Source organism: Ursus arctos, unplaced genomic scaffold (assembly GCF_023065955.2).
Source record: "Ursus arctos isolate Adak ecotype North America unplaced genomic scaffold, UrsArc2.0 scaffold_27, whole genome shotgun sequence".
NCBI classification, from domain to species: Eukaryota; Metazoa; Chordata; class Mammalia; order Carnivora; family Ursidae; genus Ursus; species Ursus arctos.
Window position 1 is genome coordinate 28,506,313 of NW_026622952.1, and position 25,514 is coordinate 28,531,826.

At 36.1% G+C, this 25,514-nt stretch overlaps 1 protein-coding gene across 2 annotated transcripts in view; it reads left to right on the forward strand.

Moving 5' to 3' along the window:
- The window catches only part of WDR17 (WD repeat domain 17), a 108,801-nt gene that overhangs the window by 76,549 nt on the left and 6,738 nt on the right, over positions 1-25,514 (forward strand). For both annotated transcript variants that reach the window (XM_044387580.3, XM_057303413.1), the window contains 14 exons: positions 1,275-1,439; positions 3,576-3,778; positions 4,770-4,919; positions 5,222-5,352; positions 5,649-5,774; positions 6,800-6,955; positions 10,475-10,539; positions 13,260-13,392; positions 14,164-14,255; positions 15,297-15,396; positions 16,486-16,625; positions 20,663-20,774; positions 24,004-24,145; positions 24,549-24,651. In XM_044387580.3, coding sequence (XP_044243515.2) covers positions 1,275-1,439; positions 3,576-3,778; positions 4,770-4,919; positions 5,222-5,352; positions 5,649-5,774; positions 6,800-6,955; positions 10,475-10,539; positions 13,260-13,392; positions 14,164-14,255; positions 15,297-15,396; positions 16,486-16,625; positions 20,663-20,774; positions 24,004-24,145; positions 24,549-24,651 — 1,818 coding nt within the window. The remainder of the gene's footprint in view (positions 1-1,274; positions 1,440-3,575; positions 3,779-4,769; positions 4,920-5,221; positions 5,353-5,648; positions 5,775-6,799; positions 6,956-10,474; positions 10,540-13,259; positions 13,393-14,163; positions 14,256-15,296; positions 15,397-16,485; positions 16,626-20,662; positions 20,775-24,003; positions 24,146-24,548; positions 24,652-25,514) is intronic.

Consider the following 25,514-nt stretch of genomic DNA (forward strand, 5'->3'; position numbering starts at 1 on the left):
TCATTGGTTAAAAAAAAAGGCTTTTAGACTTAATGCTTACTACCAAGTGTACCTAATAAATTTCATTTTTATTTTTAAAAACCTTTTAAAAATGTTCTTACAGCAGTATCAATATTTTACATAGCCCCTTAGGAAATAAGTGAAAAATACCTTGAACTTATAAAAGTTTATTCATATCTCTGAATTTATAATTTGGATATCTAGATGTACATTCCTTGAATGTTTATTATTTAATTTTTTGGATTTTATATTTATGTCCATATACACATATACAAAAACACACCCATGTATACATGTGAGTACATGTATACTTATGCAAAGTATATTTTCCCACATTTAGAGACTGGCACATTTATCAGTGGGACTTAGGCAGATGTAATATGCACATTTACAGATTGGCATGACAGTTTGCAAACTAGTGTATTTATGCATGTCGGCTTAAATAAATGCAAGTCTTATCACCCACGTGACAAAAGTCAATAATTTGAAGTTTGAAGAAGGTCATGATAATGCCCACGGTCTGCCCTAGTCCTCATAACTCTATTTGGAACAGTGTTCCAAGTATGACCACTAGGATGTAAATAGATATAAATGGTTGCGTAGTTTACTCTTGCTCTCTTGAGAATAACAAACAAAGATCATTAAAAGATCCTGTCCACATATTTTATTTACAGGGGATCCTTAGTTGGAACAAACAGTTAGATCACCACAAGCTGGTGCAACCACCAGAGACAATTGGGAAACCAGGACTGGGACTTTCTGTTGGATGGAACAACCCTGGTCTGTGGGGAGATTTTCCAGCATCTTTCACGGGAAGCTCTGCTATTTGTACTCATGCCACAGAAAAATTTACCAGTGGTCGGGGCATGTAGTGATTAATAATTTGCTTACCAGCAAGGAAGCAAATCTCAATCACTCACCATTGGGGACCCTTGTTAAGACCCAACAGTTGTGAAATATAATACTCTGAGAAATATTCAAGAAGTTATGAATCTGGACATCAAAGAAAATACTTACAGAAATATGAATTCCATTATCTCTGATCTAAGATTTAAAACTAAAAATTCAACTGATTAAAAGAGAATATAAAGAAACTTTTTGCTCTAGGACAATTTCTGGGAATAATGGTTTTACTAATGTGAGTTTTAGGTCTACCTTCATTAAAGAAGGAAAAAATTCTAGTTTTAGAAATTGGAACTGTATGCATTTTAAAATTCTCAGCAACAAGTAGTATTTTTTTTTCATGTTTTAATGTGCCATTGATGATGTTTCAGGGACATGATAGCCACTGGCTGTGAAGATAAAAATGTTCGTGTCTATTATGTGGCCACCAGCTCTGATCAACCACTGAAAGTATTTAGTGGGCATACTGCAAAAGTGTTCCATGTTAAATGGTCTCCTCTGAGTGAGGGAGTTCTTTGCAGTGGTTCTGATGATGGGTATGTATTTTTGGATTTTAATTTTTTAGTCTTCAAAATCATAAGCTTATAATCTTCTAGAAATGGATGTACTTATATGATCCAACTTATGGGTGGAAATATTTCAAATATGTACACATAACAAGGATGTATAAGCAGTAAACAATTCCCTGGTTTCATTTAACCATAGTAAATTAAAGTTTGCCATGCTTATGTTATCATCATTTTCATGATTTCTATTTCCTTACTTGGTTTGCTTATTACGGATGCTTATTTCTATCCTATTAGCAACAGAGTTAGCAGAAAGAAAAATTTCAAAAGGATCCGTTTGGAAAGGGAAAAAAGACTTGAAACAAATAAATCTCTGTAAAATATAGAGAACAGTTTATTTTCAGTGATGTCCTGATATTTAATATGGAAAACAGCTGTACTTTGTTTTCATGAAGAATAGAAAACAAGAAGATAGTCATGTATTTTTAGCATGAAGATGATTTATTTAGAAATGGAGTGGTTTAACATTTATTTTTCTATGTTTGTGAAAAAGTTACTGAAATCTTTTCTCTATTTTATATTCAAACCGGATAGATTTTGCATAGTACAGTTTGGTCCCTATTTGAATATGAGATAAGTTTAGGTAAGAAAAATCTTACTTTATGCAGATAGAAATCATAGTATACAGTAGCCACAAGTTTAATATTAAATAATTGACTATTTTCATCTTGAAATTATGGCATCCTTCCAAATATCCTAAGAAAAGCAATTGTGAGATTTCTGTGGGTTATCACTGGAAATGTTACTTATAGTAAGTTATCATGTCCAAGTGAATGAGTTGACTTAAGAGTTTTTCATCTCTTAACATAGACCTCAGTGTCTGAATTCTATTGCTACATGAAAAAAAAGTGTAATCTTCAACCATTGTCTAACAAATATTTGTCAGAAAGGCAGTAAGCATTTTACTTATTAATTATGGTGATGAAACTTGAAAGTCTCTTGTAATTCTGGTTATCGGTCCCTTTATATGACTATATAGGTGATATCATGCTGTCTAGTACCTTTAAATAATGCTTATTTACAATGGGATTGAGAAAGCTTTTCTTATGTTTGACTACAAAACATAATTATGATGTTAGCCTGATGTTTGCCTAATCTAAATTATGTCACAAAGGAAGATCACCTGTTCTAGTGAGTGTTATCGTAAGAGATAACATTAAAGTATTTTGATAATCTCACTTTAACATTAACTTACTTATGAAAGTATGATATCAACCAAAATAACTTCAGTGCTAACATAAGGATTTAGCACAGAATTACGTGATGTGCCTGGACACAGGTACCAGGATAAGGGGAAAAAGAAGGAAGTCTTCAAAGAAAGCAGAAATAAATATGCCTTAAAGAAATAAAAAATATATATATATATATATATATATATAATGTGTCTCCTTTATAGTGTAATATAACCTTTGAAGTATTAATATTTTGGCATTGTCAGGTTGGTATAAATCTACAACTAGAAATTATTATGAATTATCCAAGCAGAGTTGGCATTTAGAGGTCTTAAATTGACTGAGTTCAAATTTTATTTCAATAACGTTTGTACTTTGTACAATTGGTAAATTCAAGTAATATCGTGAATCCAGTTATATTTAAATTTTGTACTTGATTTTAGAGTGATTCCACACTGACCAACTTATTTTATTGACCAAAACATGAAGGAACGATTTACTCTTTGATAAGAGCATAAAGATGAATTGATTTTTCAAATAATACCCATCATCATACATGCTATATTTTCATGATTTACAAATAATGTGAGTGTTGTTAAATTATTGTATCCATATTATTAGTAATATTTTTTGGCTTTATCTGTTCTGGATATTTCACTTTAAGAAAGAAATTTTTTAAGTATGTAAACTGAAATAGTAGATTTAGTATCAGTAGTAAAGGATCAAAGTAGGGAAAAATATATTGAAATAAGCTAGCTCTCGCCTAGTTAGTTGTTCATTTTCATCTGCTGTAAAGAAAAGAATTGTAACATATCTTGAAACATAAAGTGCTTTTTCAATTTACTGAGAAATAATTGTTGTGTTCCACTAAGAATGTGTTGATACTTTAAGTTATAACTTCAATGGTATTATATACATAATATTCTGTTTTCAGTTCTGTGCGAATCTGGGATTATACTCAAGATGCTTGCATAAACATTCTTAGTGGCCACACCGCACCTGTGAGGGGATTAATGTGGAATACTGAGATTCCATATCTACTCATATCTGGCAGCTGGGACTACACTATAAAAGTATGGGACACTCGAGAAGGAACTTGTTTGGATACTGTTTATGATCATGGTGCAGATGTATATGGTAAAGTGTTTTTCATGCTCTCTTAAATTTTGCTGTATTAATGAAGTTTATAATTTCTGAGAAATACAGTATTTTTTAAGAAACCTTACAGTGTTTCATTTTAAAAAATAACGTTCTTCTTCTTAGAAACTGTACTTGTTTATTAATTGAAATATCAGAATACACAGAAGATAATCCAAAATGTCATGAGAAGTTAATCGTGTTTCTGTGTGCACACACACCTGCACACATGTGGCTTAGATTTTTCTCCCTTCCTTTACCATCACTCCAGAAGGAAGTCGTAAAGCAGGAAATCAGTGATAAAGTAGATATAACTTATCTAGCCATTCCTGTACCTCTACTCTCAGATATTGAGGACAATGTTTTGCTTTTTAATGTAATAGTAAGTCTTTAAATACAGTTAAGCTGGGTATAGAAATCCGAGTTCTTGTCTTTTGCATGTCACTTTCATTTATAGACCCAAACCTCGATGGGCGTAAGTGGTGAATTAAGAAGGCAAAAATGGTTCCTTAGAGAAAGTCTCCCCACTCTAGGCACGTGTGTCCATATACTTTCCCTCAGTGGCCCTTCAGTTGAGGCAGAGGGACGGAGTGTTTCAGGCAGAGAGAATCCTGTTTCTGGATGTTCTGAACTGGAAGGTCCCAACGCTCTTTCTTCTTGTATTTAGAACTCCCGTCCATCTGCCATTCCCTCACAGATTACCACGTACTCTATTGGAGTGATGGTGTGCTTGCTGCTGAACCAGCTGAAATGCAATTTCGACATTTTCCTCCAAGACCATTTGCTAATCATTTTTCAATTCTGTATTCGTATTTATAGAATATGCTAAATAGTATATTATATTCTTGTATCACTTTCAGCCAAAATAGAAATGCTATTTCAAAACACTTCTTTATAACTTCAATTCTGTACAAGTTTTACGAGGTACGCACAGATAAATAATATTTTTCAATGTTTACATTAGTTAAAATAGGTTTCTTTTTCCCATCAGGTTTAACATGTCATCCCAGCCGCCCCTTCACTATGGCCTCTTGCTCCCGTGATTCTACAGTGAGACTCTGGTCCTTAACACCTTTAATCACTCCTTTACAAATAAATATCCTGGCAGACAGATCTTGGGAAGAAATTATCGGGAACACTGGTATTGAAAATACGCACGTATTAGGGGTGCCTGGGTGGCACAGCGGTTGGGCGTCTGCCTTCGGCTCAGGGCATGATCCCAGCGTTATGGGATCGAGCCCCGCATCAGGCTCCTCCGCTGGGAGCCTGCTTCTTCCTCTCCCAGTCCCCCTGCTTGTGTTCCCTCTCTCGCTGGTTGTCTCTATCTGTGTTAAATAAATAAAATCTTTAAAAAAAAAAAAAGAAAGAAAATATGCATGTATTAGATTTTAGTTTTAAATAGTATAAGCAGTCCTTTCTCACTGACTTCTGTCTGCTCTTCAGATCATGCTATGGAACAAGGCACTCCTCCTCTGTTGTGTGGTAAAGTATCAAGAGACATTAAACACAAAATAGAGAAACTAACGGGTAATCCTCGAGCAAAAAAACTGAGATGGTTTTCAGAATGTTTATCAGTGAGTATTATAGGAGTTAGAACATTTAATTTCTCCGTAGTCAAAATGAATCTTTACAACAGTTGTCATTATCCCATATTTACATGTATCATCCCAACTCTGCGGGTCCCTCTGAGCACAGTTGGTTCAGAGTAAGAAAGCAAATGTAAACCAGAAACAATAAATGAGATAAAGTATAGTTATTATTTTGTTAATTTTTCAACTTAGCTATGCCTGCATCATATTTTTGAAGACGCAAAATTCTGCGGGGTTTTGAATGCATTATTATATCTGGTTATCCTGTATCAACCTTTCAGCCTCCAGGTGGCAGTGACAATTTGTGGAACTTAGTTGCTGTGATCAGAGGGCAGGACGACAGCCTGCTTCCTCAGAACTACTGTAAAGGAATAATGCATTTGAAACATCTGATCAAATTTAGAACGGTAAGTAAAGTATGCAAGGATCATGTCCTCAAGCAGAAGTTATTTTTGCATTTTCATTGTTGAACTATAAAAATTATTTTGAAAAATTTATAGAATTAGATTTAGTAGACTGAAGTAAGTGAACATTGAGGAAATAAATCTTCAGGAAAAACCAATCGTGTGAGTCTGAATTATTTGAGACCAGATAAAGGCAGCCACGGTTTCCATAGGTCGAATCTCATGAATTTCTTCAAAGGTCACTTTGAACTACTTGAAATGCTTTACCCTATTATCAGATGACCGTGACACGTGGACCACTCTGACTTTAGGGTGCAGAGGCCTGATAGACTGCATTCTGGGATATGTTATATTAAAACTGGCCATGTGAGAGCTCTTCATGAATTTCGTTATGAAATTACCAGTTACCTTATACCTGGAGTGATATCCAGTACCAACAAACCAGTGCTGGGACCAGAAAGAGGAAATAGCTCTTATATTTGCAATGAAATATCAGTGGTTAACTTAACCGTTAGAGGAGGAGAACTGCGCCAGAGATGTGGATTTGAAGGTCATGTGAAACAGTTATTTTCATAAAGGAGGACTTTTTGTAGTCACAACACCATGTAACAACGACAGCTCTTACCTCTTGCCAGTACAGGAGCCAATTAGAATGAGCCCGTCATTTTTAATTTTTAGTCCAGACTTTTGTATATTTTTTTCACTAGTTAATATCACTTTATCACTCATGACCTTTTGGCCCCTGCACTTCTGTATAACCACAACACCTGGCGAGCTTTGAGGACAATGGGATTTAACCTCTCCCTGCCCACACCAGACACATCCACTCTTTACCCTGCACCCACACCAAAATATTATAGTGGAAGAGGTATCATATTTTATAGAGAAAAGATATTGATTTTTAAAACATTTAATTTCTAGTGCCATGTGCTTTTAAAGTACATGCCCCTGTTATGCTTTTAAAATCATCTGTTATCACCAGCTCTTATATAACAAAATTTAGAAAATTTTATTTTCTTTTTAACCAGTCTGAAGCCCAGGAATTGACAACAGTCAAGATGTCTAAATTTGGTGGTGGTATTGGTGTCCCCACTAAAGAGGAAAGGCTGAAGGAAGCTGCTGACATACATTTGAGATTAGGACAAATTCAGAGATACTGTGAACTGATGGTTGAACTTGGAGAGGTAAAGTGCCAAAATCAAGGAGTTTAACAAAGTATTCTCTTTTTCCAGATCTGTTTGCTTCTCTGCTGGTCTGATAGCAGGTGTATATCTGAGCAGTACTTCTCAAAGTGAGGTCACCCAGACTAGCAGCATCAGTGTTACTTGGGATCGTGTTAGACATGCATGTCCCCCCCCAGACCCACAGAAGCAGAAATCCGAGGGAGGTAGCCCAATGATCTGTGCTTTTATAAGGCCTCCACATTATTTGCATGCATGCTAAAGTTTGAGAACCACTACCTTAGGGTGGGATCTTTGATATCCCGGAAATATCCATGTTGGCTGAGTTGCACACAGTGGACTCCTCTTGCTAATACTGTTTGTCGTAACTAAACCCTACGCTGGCCAGAAGGGTTTCACTGAGGATTATCCGGTGAAAGATGTTTCTTTTTTTTTTTTTTAATTTTAGTGTTTTTGTATTATATTATGTTAGTCACCATACACTACATCCCTGGTTTCTGATGTAAAGTTCAATGATTCATTAATTGCGTATAACACCCAATGCACCATGCAATACGTGCCCTCCTTAATACCCATCACTGGCCTATCCCATTCCCCCTCACCCCCCTCCCCTCTGAAGCCCTCAGTTTGTTTCTCAGAGTCCATAGTTTCTCATGCTTCATTCCCCCTTCTGATTACCCCCCTTTCTTTATCCCTTTCTTCTCCTACCGATCTTCCTAGTTCTTATGTTCCATAGATGAGAGAAATCATATGATAATTGTCTTTCTCTGCTTGACTTATTTTGTTTCTAAGGCACAACTTGATTGTTTAAAGGACTGATTCAACAAAACAGAGTTTTCAAAAAAGGTTAAGATGAATCTATCCTATTAAAATTCAAGATAGTGGTTCTTTTGGAAAGTGGGTGGCAAATAAAATAGAACAAAAGGGAGAAGGGGCTGCTTTTTCTTGATCCGGCTGCTGGTTACTTGAGTGTATTCAGTTTGTGCAAATTTATGAAGCTTTTCATTTTTCTGCACAGCCATTTTAGTTCAAGAAAAATTCTCCCACCCTCCCAAAAAAAGAAAAATTAGAATGGCATGGACTCATTTCATAGTTATTATTTTGAAAAGCTCTAAGTTAGTTAATTTTATAATTACAAAGCATGCTATTAACTGTACTAATAAATTATATAAGGTAAAACTAAGCAATAAAGTTACATTAAAGTATATCAAAATTAAATTTAACTCACCTTTTTCTTCCCCCATACACTAGACGCGAGTAATGAATTACTACTTGACTAAAGAAAAAACGTCATTAAAAAATGTTATTGAAAAGGAAGGGGTGCCCGGGTGGCTCAGTCGGTTACGCGTCTGACTCTCGATTTTGACTCAGGTCATGGTCTTAGGGTCGTGAGATGGAGCCCCAGGTCTGGCTCTGCGCTGGGCATGGAACCTGCTTAAGATCCTCTCTCTCCCTCTCCCTCTGTCCCACTCACCCCCATTGCACTTGAACATGGGCACACTCTCTCTCTCATTCTAAAGAAATAAAAATATATTTTTCAAGGTATTGCAAACTATAAAGTGTTTAGTAGCAGTATAAAAATTTTACTTCTGGGGCGCCTGGGTGGCACAGCGGTTAAGCGCCTGCCTTCGGCTCAGGGCGTGATCCCGGCGTTCCGGGATCGAGCCCCACATCAGGATCCTCTGCTATGAGCCTGCTTCTTCCTCTCCCACTCCCCTTGCTTGTGTTCCCTCTCTCGCTGGCTGTCTCTCTCTCTGTCAAATAAATAAATAAAATCTTTAAAAAAAAAAAATTTTACTTCTGAAGAAGTTGAGGCTTGTCTTAAAAGTTATCCTTTTAACAAGGCTCTATTAGAATATCTATCAAATGTCAGGGGCGCCTGGGTGGCACAGCGGTTAAGCATCTGCCTTCGGCTCAGGGCGTGATCCTGGCGTTATGGGATCGAGCCCCACATCAGGCTCCTCCGCTATGAGCCTGCTGCTTCCTCTCCCACTCCCCCTGCTTGTGTTCCCTCTCTCGCTGGCTGTCTCTATCTCTGTAGAATAAATAAATAAAATCTTTAAAAAAAAAAAAAAAAGAATATCTATCAAATGTCAAGGAGAAAAAGAAAAAATTTTGACAATACTAATTCTTCATCTTCCTCAGTTTTATATCTGGGTGTATAAATTTTTAAGCTATATTTAATTCAAATTTAATTAAAATACTTTAATAAAGTACTTCTGGAGCTTGAGAATTTTTTTGTTGTGCAGTTCCATCAGTGTTCTTAATGATCCAAAAAACTGTGCTTACAATCCTTGAGAAATAGGAATGTCCTTGTAATTATTCACGGTCACCTCCTTCCAGAGTTTCTGTTTTTCTGAGATTAATACTATGAGGTTAGGAACACATTTAATCTTTTAACCTACAAGACATGTTTTTATAGAAAAATCTTGATTTCAAAGTTAATTTAACCTATGTTTTAACTTCTTTCTTCCATTTGCCTCTACTGTAATGAAAGGAAATTTTCCCTAAAAGCATATTTTATATTACGTTTTTTAAAAAGGTAACATGACTACAAATAATGTAGTATTAAAAGTTACCTATTTTGTACACCCGAAACTAATATTACACTGTATGTTAACTAACTGGAATTTAAATAAAAACTAAAAAAAAAGAAAGTTACCTATTTAAAATTTAACCTATTATTTTCAGGCTAGTTACCAATTTTGTAGCCTTAATCACAATTGTCACACTTGCCTTGACTGAACAATGATCTTCTTTAATAACAGTCTAATTTTTAAAATATGAAGATTGGTATTATAAACTATAAAGGAAAAAGTGACAATAAATAAAGTTTACAAAAAACAAAGAAGGAATAAAAATAGAAATAAATGTCTTATTTGTTAAACAGAAGTGACTGTGTAATAAAAATTTCAGTATGTATTATTTTGAACATAGAACATGGGTTACCATAGAACAAACCACTCTGGGATTGTATCAGAAGATGAGTTAATATATTTTTCATGCTATATACTTTAGTTACTACTCTTCTCTTTCCCTGACTCTGCCCCCTGACCTCTAGCTTTGGGATTTTCCCTGATAAATAATACAATTTATATATCTTACTTTAATCTTAAAATATGGTAATATTTATACTCTGTGGAATGCATCAGGTAGAATACAAAAATATTCCTGGAAATTCAGACACTCTAAAAACACACTAAAAACCTGTATTATAAACGTGAGTTCATTTAAAAAAAGAAAGAAAAAAGTCCATTAAGAGTTAGTGCAATCAGGGCGCCTGGGTGGCTTGTCGGTTAAGCATCTGCCTTCTGCTCAGGTCATGATCAGGTCAGGAGTCCCAGGATCCAGTCCCTCATTGGGCTCCCTGCTCAGCAGAGAGTTTGCTTCTCCCTCTGCCCCTCCCTCTACTCGTCCTCTGTCTCTCTCTCTCACTCTCTCTCTCTCAAATAAAATCTTTAAAGAAAAAGAGTTAGTGAAATCAAAATAAACGTGTTTTGCCTTTCTTTTGTTCTGTTCTAGTGGGACAAAGCCTTGTCAGTTGCACCCGGAGTGTCTGTGAAATACTGGAAGAAGTTAATGCAGAGGTAAGCAGGGAGTCTGTGTCCAGATACATGTTTTTAAAAGATGTTAAAATGGAAGCATTATATAAATATGGTAGTAGCTTTTGAGATTTTTTACTCTTATGTTGTCTTTAAAAATAACGAAATTTTATGTCTACTAATACAATAAAATTAAATGAATCAGTTACAAATCATTTCTGTGTTCTTATATTTGACCTGCCATCTGAAAAAAGAGAATGGAAGGCAGATTTTTCCCATGTCAGTGGAGGAATTGACATATCCGTGAACATGCTTATTGGTTAATATATTGCTATTGAAATATAAATGGTAAGATTTTCTGACGGTTACCAAAAGTTCACAGAATACTTATTCTATAAATAATCTCAGAAATTCTCTCTGGACACTAATCCCTGCCATCTCCTCTCCACGAAAATAAAGGAGGTACTGATGACAAAGAAGACCGTTTCTGAGATACATTTGTCTCTTGGGGCTGCTACAGCAAAGTGCCATGAACGGGTTGGCTTAGAGCAACAGACATTTCTTCTCTCACAGCCCTGGAGTCTAGAAGTCCAATATCAGGTTGCTGGAAGGATTGGTTCTTACTGAAGGCTCTGAGAAAGACTCAGTTCCATGCTTCTCCCCCAGCTTCTGCTGGTTACTGGCAATCCTTGGCGTTTACTGACTCATGGATGCATCACTCCAACACCTGCTTTGTTTTCACAGGGCATTATTCCCTGTGTATCTCTGTGTTCACATTTCCCTCTTTCTTTGGGGACACCAGTCATATTAGATTTAGGGTCTACCCTACACCAGTACAACTTCATCTTAACTGATTACATTGGCTAAGACCATATTTCCAAATAAGGTTACATTTATGGATACCATGGCTTCATACTTCAACATATTTTTTGGGCAGACACATTTCAACTCATGACATAAGACTATTTTCTGTTCTATTTATTCAGTGAATATTTATTAATTTATTTATTTTAGAACTCACTTTGTGCCAATCACTGGCCTAAGCCTGTAAAGTACTATTTAATGAGTAATTGCCTTGCTTCTGGCATTAAAAAGTTTTGATTTTTCTTTCATGGGACATGATTTATAAACAAATTCAACTGTAACTCACATGTACAAATAAAAATCTGTCAGAGGTTAAGCATGAAATGTGAAAGGATTAACAAACATATCTGCCATGGGAAAGTAGACTGTTCCCTAGCACCTGCTTTCCCAATGGGAAGTTCATTAATGGGCTGGCTTCCATCCTCACATTGTAGGCTCCCCATCTTAAGTCCTAAGAATCCCCAATAATTCTAAGTTCCTGTACCCTCACTGCACAATTGTAAATGTTATCCCTCCCACTGAAACCTTAATAAAATCAAGTTAGTAGATGATGTTTATTTCAAAAAACAATTTTGTTTCAACCTCAGCAAAAACTATTTCATTTATTTTGAGATACCAACACCTGATTTTTTCTGCTCCTTAATTCACATGGTGTCCAGAAAATGGTCTTCCCACAACACTTAAGTTCATGTTCTATACATCCAGCCATTCAGAGAGATTGACTGCCAGTATCTCAGCCCTGGTTCCTAGGAAGGGGATATTGTTCCTATAACAAGGAAATCAGGGTCATATGGTTAAAAACATAGTCGTTGGGGAGAACGCCAGCGACCTTATGATTGGGAGACTGTTAACAGTGAGCTGTTCAAAGAAAAACTGTCTGCTACACCTATCCAAAGATTGGAAATTGAAACATAGTTTAATGCAAATGCCAGCATAAGTTAAATAGACGAGATTAGTTTTCAACAAAACTGTAAGAGTTGAATTAATTTGGTTAATCATTGGGAAACTACCTAGGACTTAGGAAAAGAGAAAGAAGGATACAGAGAGACAGAGGCAGACACACGAATACCCTTCATCATCTCCAAAGATCAGGATCCTGTTTTCCCCTCACATATCAGGAACATTATTTTCTTTAACTACCTTGCTTGGGGCACTCATAATAGTCTGTATTTTATTATCAATATTTATACTCTTGTATTGTCTTTTTTAATGATTTTAAGCTACTTATATTGAGAAGCTCTCCTTTCATTGTTGTGCTCACTGAAACATTTAAAATTCTACTGTCTTTAATGAAGCAGACTCCCATGCATTTAGTAATGCAGTTGAAAGTAGATATCCCTTCACACATATCTAGTTTACAACTTACTTTCAGAAAACATATTGCTCATTTTAATAGATAAGCTACATTCACTTTAAGGCCTAAAATGTTCAGTGCACTTAAAAATATGAAAATATGTAGTGTTCTAAGAGAAAGCAAGGGTCTATTGTATTTATTATATCAGAAAACTTTGATTTGTCTTCCATTACTTATTTGATTATAAAATCTGAGGTTTTTAGTAAAGTGAAATGCAAAAGGGCTCTATGAACTCTACCACATATTTTGAATATTTGGATGTTTTAGATATTTCAGATAGTTCAGAAAATCTAGGTCCAACCTAGAACCTTGAAATTAATATATTACAAACTGAGGGCTTCAGAGGGGAGGGGGGGGTGGGGGAATGGGATAGACTGGTGATGGGTAGTAAGGAGGGCATGTATTGCATGGTGCACTGGGTGTTATACGCAACTAATGAATCATCGAACTTTACATCAGAAACCAGGGATGTACTGTATGGTGACTAACATAATATAATTTAAAAAAACATTAAAAAAAAAAAAAGAAATTGTTCTTATTTTATTAGGAGAGCGGATCAACTAATCCAGGAGGATAAGGATGATGTCATTCCATATTGCATCGCCATTGGTGATGTGAAAAAACTAGTCAACTTTTTTATGTCAAGAGGTCAGCTTAGAGAAGCTCTGCTTGTTGCACAGGTACAACTACATAACTACACAAGCTATGTGCCCTGGTGGGTGGGCATGCGGAAGGAAGGCTGTGTTGACTAACCACACGTGCCTTCACATGATCAAGAGTCGTAGCTGCCTTGGCTTCTGCCCACCTCCCAACCATCTCTGTCCACATTGCATTCACACTACCTGATCACACCAAATGTACTTTAGACATTCAAGCATCCCTAAAGTCTGAACTTCTGTATGCTGATGCATGTCGTATGTGGTTGGGCAGCTTTTTCTAGTAACTGTGTACTTGTTGATACAATGGAGTTCACACTTTTTCTTCCAAATTCTAGGGGCATCTGTAAATTGTATAAATTTCAGGCAAGATTTGAGTAAACAGTTAATCCTTGAACCACACAGATGTTAGGGGTACTGAACCCCCACCCAGTCAGTACTCTATGTTTAACTTTTGATTCTCCCAAAACTTACCTACTGATAGCCTGCTGTTGACCAGAAGCTTTACCGATAACATAGTCAACATATGTTTTGTATATGTATTATATACTGTATTATTACAATAAAATAAGCTAGAGGGAAAAAATGTTATTAAGAAAATCATAAAGAAGAAAAAATACATTTACACTATTGTACTATATTTATTTTTAAAAAAAGTCTGCATGTAAGTGGACCCATGCAGTTTAAACCCATGTTATTCAAGGGTCAACTGTACTTTGATCAAAATAATATTCTGAAATTGGTCAGCTATCAATAATTAGCAAAAAATTAATTAAAAATTTCATTAAATTCCAGGCTGCTTGTGAGGGAAGCATGCAGACCTTACATGTTTCTACACCTAAAGGATCTTCATCTTCTGATGATATCTACAAGGAAGACTTTAATGAGTGAGCATTTTATTCTTTGTGTGGGGTCATATTTTAGTGGTTGGTTTCCCTGCAGGAGGTTTTGGGAACCATGCAGTTCATCTTTCTTTGCGTACAGAGGGTTTGGCTGTGTCACCTCGTTTCTCACTGCAGTTCTGCTCCACCTCGGCCCCTCCCTAGGTGAACAGGGCAACGTCAGGCACGGAGATGCACACTACACATGTTTTATGTCTCTTCCAGAGAAGCAAAATGCATTCTAGTAAAGAGATTGCAAATAAAGCACCTTAGTACTTTTAAGTTGATCGAACCTGTTTAGGGTGGAGGGGCAGTGAAAATACAGGTGTGCTGTTTATTAATGTTTCGCTGTAAAGTCAAGGTAGATAATGTCTCAGTGACATTGTTCATAATCCCAAGACCCCAGAATTGGTGTTGGGAATAAAAATTAGGCTTTTGAAGAAGAAATACAGATACATATGTTTTAAAAGAAATGGAAATTAGAATTCTTCAGCCTTTTGACCCGTGTAAAATCTAATAGTCTACTTTCCTATGCCATACCTAATGGCTTCTATTATTGCTCTAGAAAATTTGATATTAAGCTTTTAGGATGCTTATCAAGTAAAAAAGAGTCATAAAATGTTAAGCAAATAATGTGTTGCGACCAATATACTCCTTCCTGGTTCTTTGCTGCTATTCTCTGCCATTTCTAAATTGGAACATACACTACCCATATTTTGTGTCACCACCTAAGTTTTGAAAAGTTACAGTTCAACCTATAACTCTTCTAAGATTGACTGTCCCTACAGCTGAGTTATAAATGATTCAATGTAAGATCGTAAATTTTGAAAGGCTTTTCTTCTGACATTTGTTGGGGAAGGTGAGTTTGTCTGCTAAGTCTACTTTCTTGATTTTCTTTTCACCCAAAAATCAGGCTTTATACTTGAATCATAGATATCAAATTAAGTCTGATTTGATCCTTTAATCAACTTCTTATAAAAGGGCATTAGTCCATTTTATGGTGGAATCCTTGTGTTTATAGAGAATATATACTTTTTTCTTTTCTAGACTCCTGCACAAAGTCAGTGAAGAACTGGCAGAATGGTATTTTCAGGACGGTCGTGCTGTGCTAGCGGCCTGCTGCCAGCTAGCTGTAGATAACACTGAGGTACATTTCACATTGGTATATGTGAATGAAAAGTTCTTAAGATGTGTCATGGTGTTTGAGTGGAAAAAATATGGCAACTTCTGTGTGAGATCTGATTGTGCCTGCTTCCACGCCTGAGCTTTCCATGCCTGAGCTGCCACGCCTCCTAAGCACACATAAACTCTATAGACCATGAGATCTTTTTTTTTAATTTATTTATTTTTATCACAAGATACATGTTTGTAACAACCTTACTTTAAGTATGTCATCCTGTGTGAGAAGCAGTAGTGTGGTAAAGGGAAAAAAAGGTCTGGACTGGGACTCAGAATACCTGATCTTTGAAAGCGCTTATTTTTAAGTATACTTTAGTATATTCTTCACAAGTTATGTTTTTAAGGTAGTTTCCATTTGACCCACTAATCTAATAAGAAAACTGACTGAAGGTTATAGAGGGGAGGGGGTGAAGTGATGGGGTAACCGGGTGATGGGTATTAAGGAGGGCACATGTGGTGATGAGCACTGGGTGTTATACACAACTAATGAATCGTTGAACACTACATCAAAAACTAATGATGTACTGTATGCTGGCTAACTGAACATAATAATAAAAAAAAGAAAAAAGGAAAAGAAAAGAAAATGCAGAGTAAAATTTTTGATAGAATTGTAAAAAAAAAAGAAAAATGTGAAGTAAGGATGGATTCTATTTTTCATGTATCCTTAGATATTGTATATTTAAGGGATAATTGATAATCATTGCATACTATTGAGAAAGCTTTTAAGAATTTACATTGTTTTGTGATAGACAAATTGAAGGGCATGTTGAGGATATGGCAGAAAGACTGTTATTAATTATAAAAATATTACTAAGGGTTTTAAACTTAAATTCTGACCTTATAAAAATTTCCTGTGTGTCCCTTTATGACGAGCTTTTCCATCTGGAAATTGCATTTATACTTACATAAGTGTTTCATAGGAATATGACATTCAATATTTTATAAGAATGATTGATTATAGGTTAATACTACTTTATCTACTTTATGAGCTTGGCGGGGAATGATGATCCAATCCAGCATCTATGAAACTGAAGAAATTATTTTCTTATTGAGCAAGCTTGCTATGGCATACCTGATTCGCGGAAATGAGCTGGAGTTGGCCGTCTGTGTGGGCACAGTGCTGGGGGGCGCTGCAGCACCTGCGACCCACTATGCCCTGGAGTTGTTGGCAAGAAAATGCATGATGATTCCAACATGGTAAGAATTTCTAAATTCAAAGAATGATTCTATAGTGATGGGATACGTTTTTTTAAATATTATAAGTTGCATTTGATGTGTGTTGGGAGAATACGGCATCGCCTTTTTTAAAAATAAAAGCAGATTGCGGGAGGAAACTGTTCTATGACAAGGAAATAATAGTGGGAACCACCTGGTTATATAATGAAATCTTCCATGACCCATTCTGACGCAGGGCAGGTGCACACAAAACATCATGAAATAAATGCGTGCTTCTTTAGCTAATCAGGACCACACATTTCCATATTTTAAATTCTATATATCTGCACTCATTCTCATCGGATCTTGTGTCTTAGTTTAAGTTTTGGAAAATAAAGTCACTTTTCTAATGAAGAGTAATAACATGGTGTAGCCGGAGACTGGGAACAGGCCATTTCCCCAAACTCAGGCAGCTCACTAAGAAATCAGCCCGGGAAAGTCCGTGTCACAGCAGTTCTCACTCCCGTCTGAAGCACCCTGATCTCAGGGCAGGCAGTCCTTCCTTACGGAGCCACCCCAGGAAAGAGACGATGCTGAGTCAATAGATTTTTGTTGAATAAAGGCGATTTTGGACTTTTATCTTCTCTTTCCCCAAAGTACTTAGAACCTCAGGAAGTTTCTAAGTAAATGTGTTCTCAGGTCTTGCACCTCTTTCCCACCATGCGCCCCATGCACACACGTACCACTCTTACAATGGAGCTAGGCAGACTCCACTGTTGAATTCTATAGATAACAATAATATTCATAATAAGGACAGCTAACTGAGCCTTCTACACTGCGTACCGTGTGCCTAGCACTGTTCTAAGCACTTTACATGTAATAACTCACTAGATACTATGCTGTAGATACTGATTTGCCTCAGGGCTCAGTCAGTGCTAGAGCCAAGATTCGAGGTTACATCAACTGGCTGCGAAGTTTGCACGAGCTACTGTCGTAGTTCAGACTGCTGTAACAAAACAGACTGGATGGCTTATAAACAACAGAAATGTATTTCTCACAGTTCTGGGGGCTGAGAAGTCCAAGGTCAGGATGCTGGCAGATGTGGCGTCTGATGAGAGCTGGCTTCCTGGTCTTCCTTGGCCATCTTCTTGCTGTGCTCACTTGTGGAAAGGATGAGCTAGATTTAAGGGCCCTAATTCCATTCATGGGGGCTCAGCGCTCAGGACTTAATCACCTCCCAAAGGCCCCACTTCTAAACACCATTATATTGGGGACTAGATTTCAATATAGGAATTTGGGGGGCAACACAAGCATCCAGTCTATGGCAGCTGTCACACTGTACCACCTCCTTAATCTGTGGCTAAGTCCGCAAAGAAGCAACACTTCCCATTTTCCTCTTCTTTCTGGATCTGGGGGTTTCATAGTGAATCAGGAATCTCAGGGTTTTATATTACCATATCTTACGCTCATATAAGAGCTCCCTCTCCCAACCCAAATGTAGCAGCACCCCACCGTCAGCCTTAGACTTAAATGTCTTAAATGCCCACCATCCTCAGAGAGCACCCAGTTTTCCCTCTGTCAGGAAGGATAGCAGTCACTTACATGCTTACCGTGACTTGCCTTGGACCCATCCCAAAGCATGAGGTTTAACTCAGATTATTCATTCACAAAGGTGACTGACTCCAGCCTAAAAGTCATCATCTAATCTAAATAAAATATGATTAGTTTTTGGGTTTTTTTTTTTTAGGTGAGGGTAAGAAGTAGCAAAACAGAATTAGAAATTAAATTTAAGTGAGATCTAAAAAAATCTTTCAACTGACTATATGTCTTAGTTGCTTTTAATATAAAACAATTTTCCATTTCCTTGTAACTGCCCCAGGAGGTTTCCTTTATCCATAAATATGTGCACCAGAAACTAGGATAAAGTTCAAATTCTGAAATTTGTGGTGCCGATCAGGTTTATTTCCAGGGGCAATCTGTAATCCTCATGGGTATTCATAGAGCTCCAGAAATTTAAGTAAAAATGGATAGCTGCATAATTTCAAGAGAATGTTCATAATTTGTAAACCAAGTGTACTTTGCCTTTTTTACATTTACTGGTAAAAATTTCCTTCGTCTTGGTTCTCGTTGCATATTATCCATGTTATTCATATTTAAAATCATTTTCTTTTTAGCTTTCCATCTGTTGGATACAGGTATTATCTAGTTTTATAAAAACATTTAATTAAAAAGCTCATGTTTTATTTTAGTTTTAGAATATTAACTCTATATTAAGAACTGCTCATTACCTGTTCTTGCTTCATTGTTTTACAGAATGCTAGTTCATTTATAGAATTTATAACATATAAAACCTAACTACAAAGTAATAAGAACAGTTCCTGTAGCCTAGATGCAAAATCAGTCCCAATTTTATACTTAAAACTTGTGTAATAAAAAAACTGCGACTTTCTACAGTACAAAATGAGAGTTAACTAAGCAAGTGAAAAGGCCGTTCTGTAGCAAAATTCAAGATTTTAGATTATTTGGTAGGTCCGTATCATTATAAATATATACATTTTCTCCATGTGGTGTACTAAATTTTCAATAAATGATAAATTACACTAAAGAGTGAATAAAATTAGCTAGCATTGCTGTAAATTTCAGTGTATCAGGACATTATACTACAGTGAGAAAGTCAGGCTTTTGTCTGTAGTTCATGGAAGTTTGAATAGAAGTTTAGCACAGCTCTTTTATGCACTGTAAAAGCAAATGGTAATTTCTATATTCTCATGGACATAATTGAATACTGCTATTAAATGTTGGTATCAGAAAATATAGTCATTTAAACCTTTTAGCAAGAACAGATGAATTACCCTAATTTGAGATTTGTAAAAACACTCTAAAGATTTACCTGCTCCATGATAATGGAATATTTGACACAAACAATTTGTCTCTATTCCTGTTCTATGTCCATGATACTCTTGATTAAACATCTTTTAATGTCTTTAAAATAATTTGTTCATATAAATGACCAACGTACATTTTACTGAAGGCTTCACAAAGAAGGTGAAGGAGGATTTTACTCTCAGAAGTCTGCCCATCAGAAATTCACATGTGGAGTATTATCTATTCTTAAGTTATGCTCGATATGTCATATATCAGTTTCTTGAAAATGGAATAATAACATCTCGAACCATTAAAAGTTAGTGTCTTCTCAGTTATGATGTATGCAACCAAAAACTCTTTACCTAGTGATTTTTAAAAAGTAGTATACAAAATATTTTTAATGTAAAGCTGTTAAGTCCATACAAAACTTTACTAAAATACCTAATTTTAAGTGTTTTATTCCATTTATTGAATCTTTAAAAAGTAAATCAGAAAATTGCATTTCTTTTTTTTTTTTTTTAAAGATTTTATTTATTTATTTGACAGAGAGAGAGCCAGTGAGAGAGCAAACACAAGCAGGGGGAGTGGGAGAGGAAGAAGCAGGCTCCCAGCAGAGCAGGGAGCCCGACGTGGGGCTCAATCCCAGGACCCTGGGATCATGCCCTGAGCTGAAGGCAGAAGCTTAACGACTGAGCCACCCAGGCGCCCCAGAAAATTGCATTTCTGTCTTTGATTTCCACCTAAAGTTTAGGAGAGGTGCAGAATACCCAAAATTCTAAACTTCAAACATCTAAGTATTCTGTTGGTTTTGATGAACTGGCTTATCCAGCCGAGGTTTGCTAGCATAACTAAAGCTGATGAGAATTAGCTTTCACAAAGTGTGCTTTATAATTCACTCCAAAGAACATATCTTTTACTACTTAGTTTGGTTAGACAATTATTCTGTAATAACAAAATTAATTGTAAATATATAAAGATTCATTTAGATTTTTAAAAAATTATAGAAATTTCATAATCCAGTTATCCTTCATGCTCTTCAGTTTCTGTCATCTACCTTTAGAAGACTTTCATAATTAGGTAAGGAATTAGTACTGTTTATATAAGTAGAAAATCGAGGGAGGTGGTAAGGTTTTCTTCCTTTGAAATAGCTCTAAATGTTATTTTTAGATTTTTTTTTCCCTTAACTGAAGTTTCCCCCTTTGTTATGTGCATAGGAATCTGGCAGCCGATCTTCTCCTGATGACTCCTGATAATGAACTACAGTTAGTTAAACTCTGTGCTTTCTACCCAGGGTGTACTGAAGAGATAAATGAGCTTCACGAGAAGGTACGCGAAGGATATTACATACTCCAGTTTGGAATGCAGTGCTATGATGTAACTAATTTTAGGTTCGGGCACATAGAGATTCAGGCAGAGAAACAAACATATCCCTTTATAACCCTTTTATAAATATAACAGAAATGATAACAATATGTGACATTTGCTGAGCTTCTACTGTATGCTTGGAACAGTTCTAGATTTTCACATAGATTTGTGTTTTACCCAACTCTCATGAAACCCTGAAAAGCAGGGGATATTGTTCCATTTTACAAAGAAAGTGAGCTCAGAAAAGGTAAGGAACTGCCCTTAGTTAAAGGTGGAGTGTGAATTTCAGCTTCAGCATGTCTGCCTCTCATCCCAAGCCCTTCCCACTCTGCCGCTCTGTACCGTAAGGAACATTATGCTAACTTTTTAAAAATAGGCAATTTAGGATCCTTAAAAGTATAATGAAATTCACATGCATTACTCTAAAGTGCTTTAAAGAATTACTCCTTTGTAGAATATAGGAATTTATGTACCAAGATTATATATAAAAACAACCAAAATATTCAATAATCGGAAGATTGTTTATGTAAATTGGAGTACATTTCTGTATTTCAGTGCTTTTACTCCATTAAAAAGATCATGAAGTTCTATTTTTATGACATCGGTAGATGACTATAAAACAGTTATATAAAAAGCAGAATATGAAATATGCACACGCATGTGATTTTCATTTTGAAAATAACTGTGTACATATTTATGTTATTTATAGCATATTTAAGGAGATATGTACAGTTATTTTAAGAAAAATGTAAGACATAATAAAACATTTTCTTATCTTTAACTCCAAAAATAACAATGTTTTGTTTCACTTTTATGACTTTGAATTTGTCCTCCAGGGCTGAGTGGCCTTATTCATTCAACAATGGATACTTACTAAGTATTATGATAGCACAAATAGACCAGAAGTGTGTGTGTGTGTGTGTGTGTGTGTGTGTGTATGAGCGAACATATGTGTGAGTGTGTGAGCAGGTATGTGTGAGTGAGTGTGAGTGTGAGTGACTTGAGTGTGTGATAATAGGGAAAATACCTGTGAAAGGATAAGTGTGCACAGTGACCAGTGGGTTGTGAGATTTTGGGTGATCGAACTTCATTATACACTTTGTATTCTGTGAATTATTTTTTAAATGAGCTGCACTTACTTTTACAAACATGACAAATAAGAGCTACTTCCATGCTGAAATTAAAATAGGGAAGGAAGTAGGAACTTTACACTTGCTGCATAGTGCCTTTTTTTTTTAAGTTTTATTTATTGATATGAGAAAGAGCGAGAGAGCAGGAGCAGGGGGAAGAGGAGGGGAAGGGGGGGAGGCCAGAGAGAGGGAGAAGACACCCCACTGAGTGCATAGCCCTAAACCAGGTTCAATCCCAGGACCCTGAGATCAGGACCTGAGACGAAGTCCAACATCTAACCCACTGAGCACCCAGGCGCCCTGCCTAGTGCTTCAAGCGTAACCCACATATCTTCTGAGGTGAGAACAGCAGGTGCTAATATTGGGGCTTAGAGAGGCAAAATATTTGTCTGTGTTTACACACTGGTAATGACATGGGTAAGATGGCATTCACATAGTCTTTTCATCACATATTCTAAAAGGATGGAATCAGGCTTTCTGGTCAGACTTCATTAATAACTCTTTAGAAAGACTAGTCAGCATGTGTAAAGGTGTTACTACCTTTGGACAATTTCACAAGTAATGCTAAAAATTATATCTTCAAATATTATGTTAATTTATATAACTTTGGGAATTTTACAGGAATGATAATCTTACTCTTCTTATATTTTATTTGAGAATAAAATTTCAATAGAAACCATTATTTTATTCCGTTTACTCTTTGAGCATGTATCAAAGTGAAGAAACTTTATCTATCCAGGCATAGTACCTAGCACATAGTAGTTACTCAGTAAATAACTGGCATTTAGTAAATGAAGATGGGGAAACAATATGAAATGTTATAGGTATGAAAGCTCCTTTAGTTTGTTGTAATTTTTTTAAGAGAGATTGAGGAATCTAAAATGTTCAGTTTACCAAATTTTTATCTATTTTTTATGCTTTTATTTAACTTCCATGTTGTTACCATACAGTGTAATATTAGTTTCAGGTGTACAATGTAGACATTCATCACTTCCATACAACACCCGGTGCTCCTCACAGCAAGGGCGCTCCTTAGTCCCCATCACCTGTTTCACCCACCCCCCACCCACTTTAAATCACAGAAGTTATGAAACTCTTGAATAAATGCATTAATACATAGATCAGATAAACCATCTTAGTAACTTGAGGGGACATAAAGGGGAAAAGTACGAAGGGAAGAAAGTGACGATCTCAAAGGCGAACGGAGGGATGACCTTCTATGATTGAATGGCGGCGCGTAGTCACAACCCAGAATCCCGTCTGCTGTGGGAGCCCCTTCTCACAGTTGCCCAAGACCCGCGAGACAAAGCGTTAAGCTATTTATAGGTGTTGCTTAGAAACAAACGAGCAAACTTTTCACACTCCACTTCAAACATCATGAGCACATCAGATTTGGATATAAAAGATAACTTAATTCCTGCCTACACTGTGGAAGCAGAACTTACCTGAGGGAGGAACAGACTCTCCATTTCAACAGGAAAAAAAATTGTTTGAAAAGAATGGGGAGTATTGCTTTGCCTTTTATAGTAATGAAATCTCATAGGTTCAAATCTCCATTTGGTAGCATTTCACAATGTCAGAGCTAAAAACTTTGAGAAGTTGTATGCGTTCTGCCTTCGTGCTTGAAATGATGTGGCTTTGTCTCAAAGACCAAGTGAAATTAAACTCCAGGGTGTAGAGGCCATGGAAGAGCGTATCGTTGATGTTTTCTACATTTAATGTGGTTTCTGGCATCGGTCAGTATATCTTGAAATAACAAATCTCAGCATTTTTTTTCTAAATTACACGTGTGAAAACTAATTCCGATATCGCAGTCAGGACAATTTTCCTTCCACCTCTTTTATTAGATATTTATGTGATGAAAAACTATTAACTCTTTCGGTAATACCCTATTTACTGTATAAGATATTTTCATAAGTGCATGCTCTTAATACAGATTATCTCATTTACATCTATTTTGAGTGACTAGCATACTAGACATACTGGAAATGTTTAGTAGTTATACTGTTGCTTTTATCCCTATAAATTGTAGTAACGTCATCAAACCAATTACTTTTCAGTGCAAGCTACCCACAGTAGAGGAATGTATGCAGTTAGCAGAAACAGCCCATGCAGATGGTAATATATTTGAAACTGTGAAATATTACTTGTTAAGTCAGGAACCTGAAAAAGCCCTTCCTATTGGCATTGATTTCATCAAAGGTAAGTTTCTGGTTGTTAGTATAATCTAAAATCTACTCATTTATTTGATCTTTTCATTAATATCGATAAGCAAACTTAAAACCAAGCTCTGGCCATCCTAAATTTAAAAAGTAAAGAGACTGCTAATTGTATGGTATGGGCACTTGAGAGAGGGTAAATATGCAAATACTTGTGATCTAAAAAATAAGGAGGTAGATGGGATTGACCAGAGGAGAATTAATTACATAAGTTAAAAATTGGATGAACATGTTTTAATACTATTTCTTTTATTTTAATGTTTTTTTATTATATTATGTTAGTCACCATACAGTACATCCCTGGTTTCTGATGTAAAGTTCGATGATTCATTAGTTGCGTTAATACTATTTCTTAGAGAATCTCTTATTTGGTTTTATTTTGCCAGAAAATATCACTAGTTCAAATTGGACATTGGATGCCATTTATCCTGTTCTTGACCTGTTGAGTTATATTCGTACTGAAAAATTAGTCTTGCATACATGTACTAAGTGAGTATATAATATATAACTGAACCTATGTAATGTTTTAAAATGGCTATATTGTTTTTAGTGTTCAGATCACAAAATAAGATCATCCTGGACAGGTAGAGTCCCTTGTAGAAAAATTACATTTTTATTTGCTATTTTTTTTTTAAGATTATTTATTTATCTTAGAGGGAGGGGAGTGAGGAGGGGGAGAGGAAGAAGGAGAGAGAGAATCTCACACAGACTCCAGGCTGAGCTCAGAGCCCAACTTGGGGCTCAGTCTCATGACTCTTGAGATCATGACCTGAGCCGAAACCAAGAATTGGACCGTTAACCTATGAGCTACCCAGGTGCCCCTTTATTTGCTGTTCTTAAGAAAAAATACAGAGGTCAATTTGAAACAGAAATAATCTTAGTGGTCCTATTTACTAATACCTAGAGTGTGTATGTTTATATATGTGTTTGTACACACACACACACACACACACCCCTACCTGGCTCAAATAGGGCTAATTCAAAGCTTTGGGGTAGTCTTAGTTCTCAAGTCCTCTAGAAGCTAGTGGTCATATCTATTAAATAGCCACTGTGTGCAAAGCATACTAGGCTGGGGGAAAAAGTGAAGGTGCTAGAAAGTGAAAAACAGACACCATCCCTGCATTCAGATATCATTTCAGGACACTGTTGTCCATAGAATGAAAGTTCCCAGAGACTGTGTGTAGTTTGTAAGGGAGGCTTTGGGCTATTTTTGCTTTAATGGCGTGTGTGGAAAAGATGATGCCACAGCCTGGGAAACTTTGACAAGTTTCCCTAGCAAGAAATGGAGTGAGTATGCTCTGTCCTTTCCTAGAGCCTACACAGTATGCCAGGAATTCCTAAATTTGGCCTAA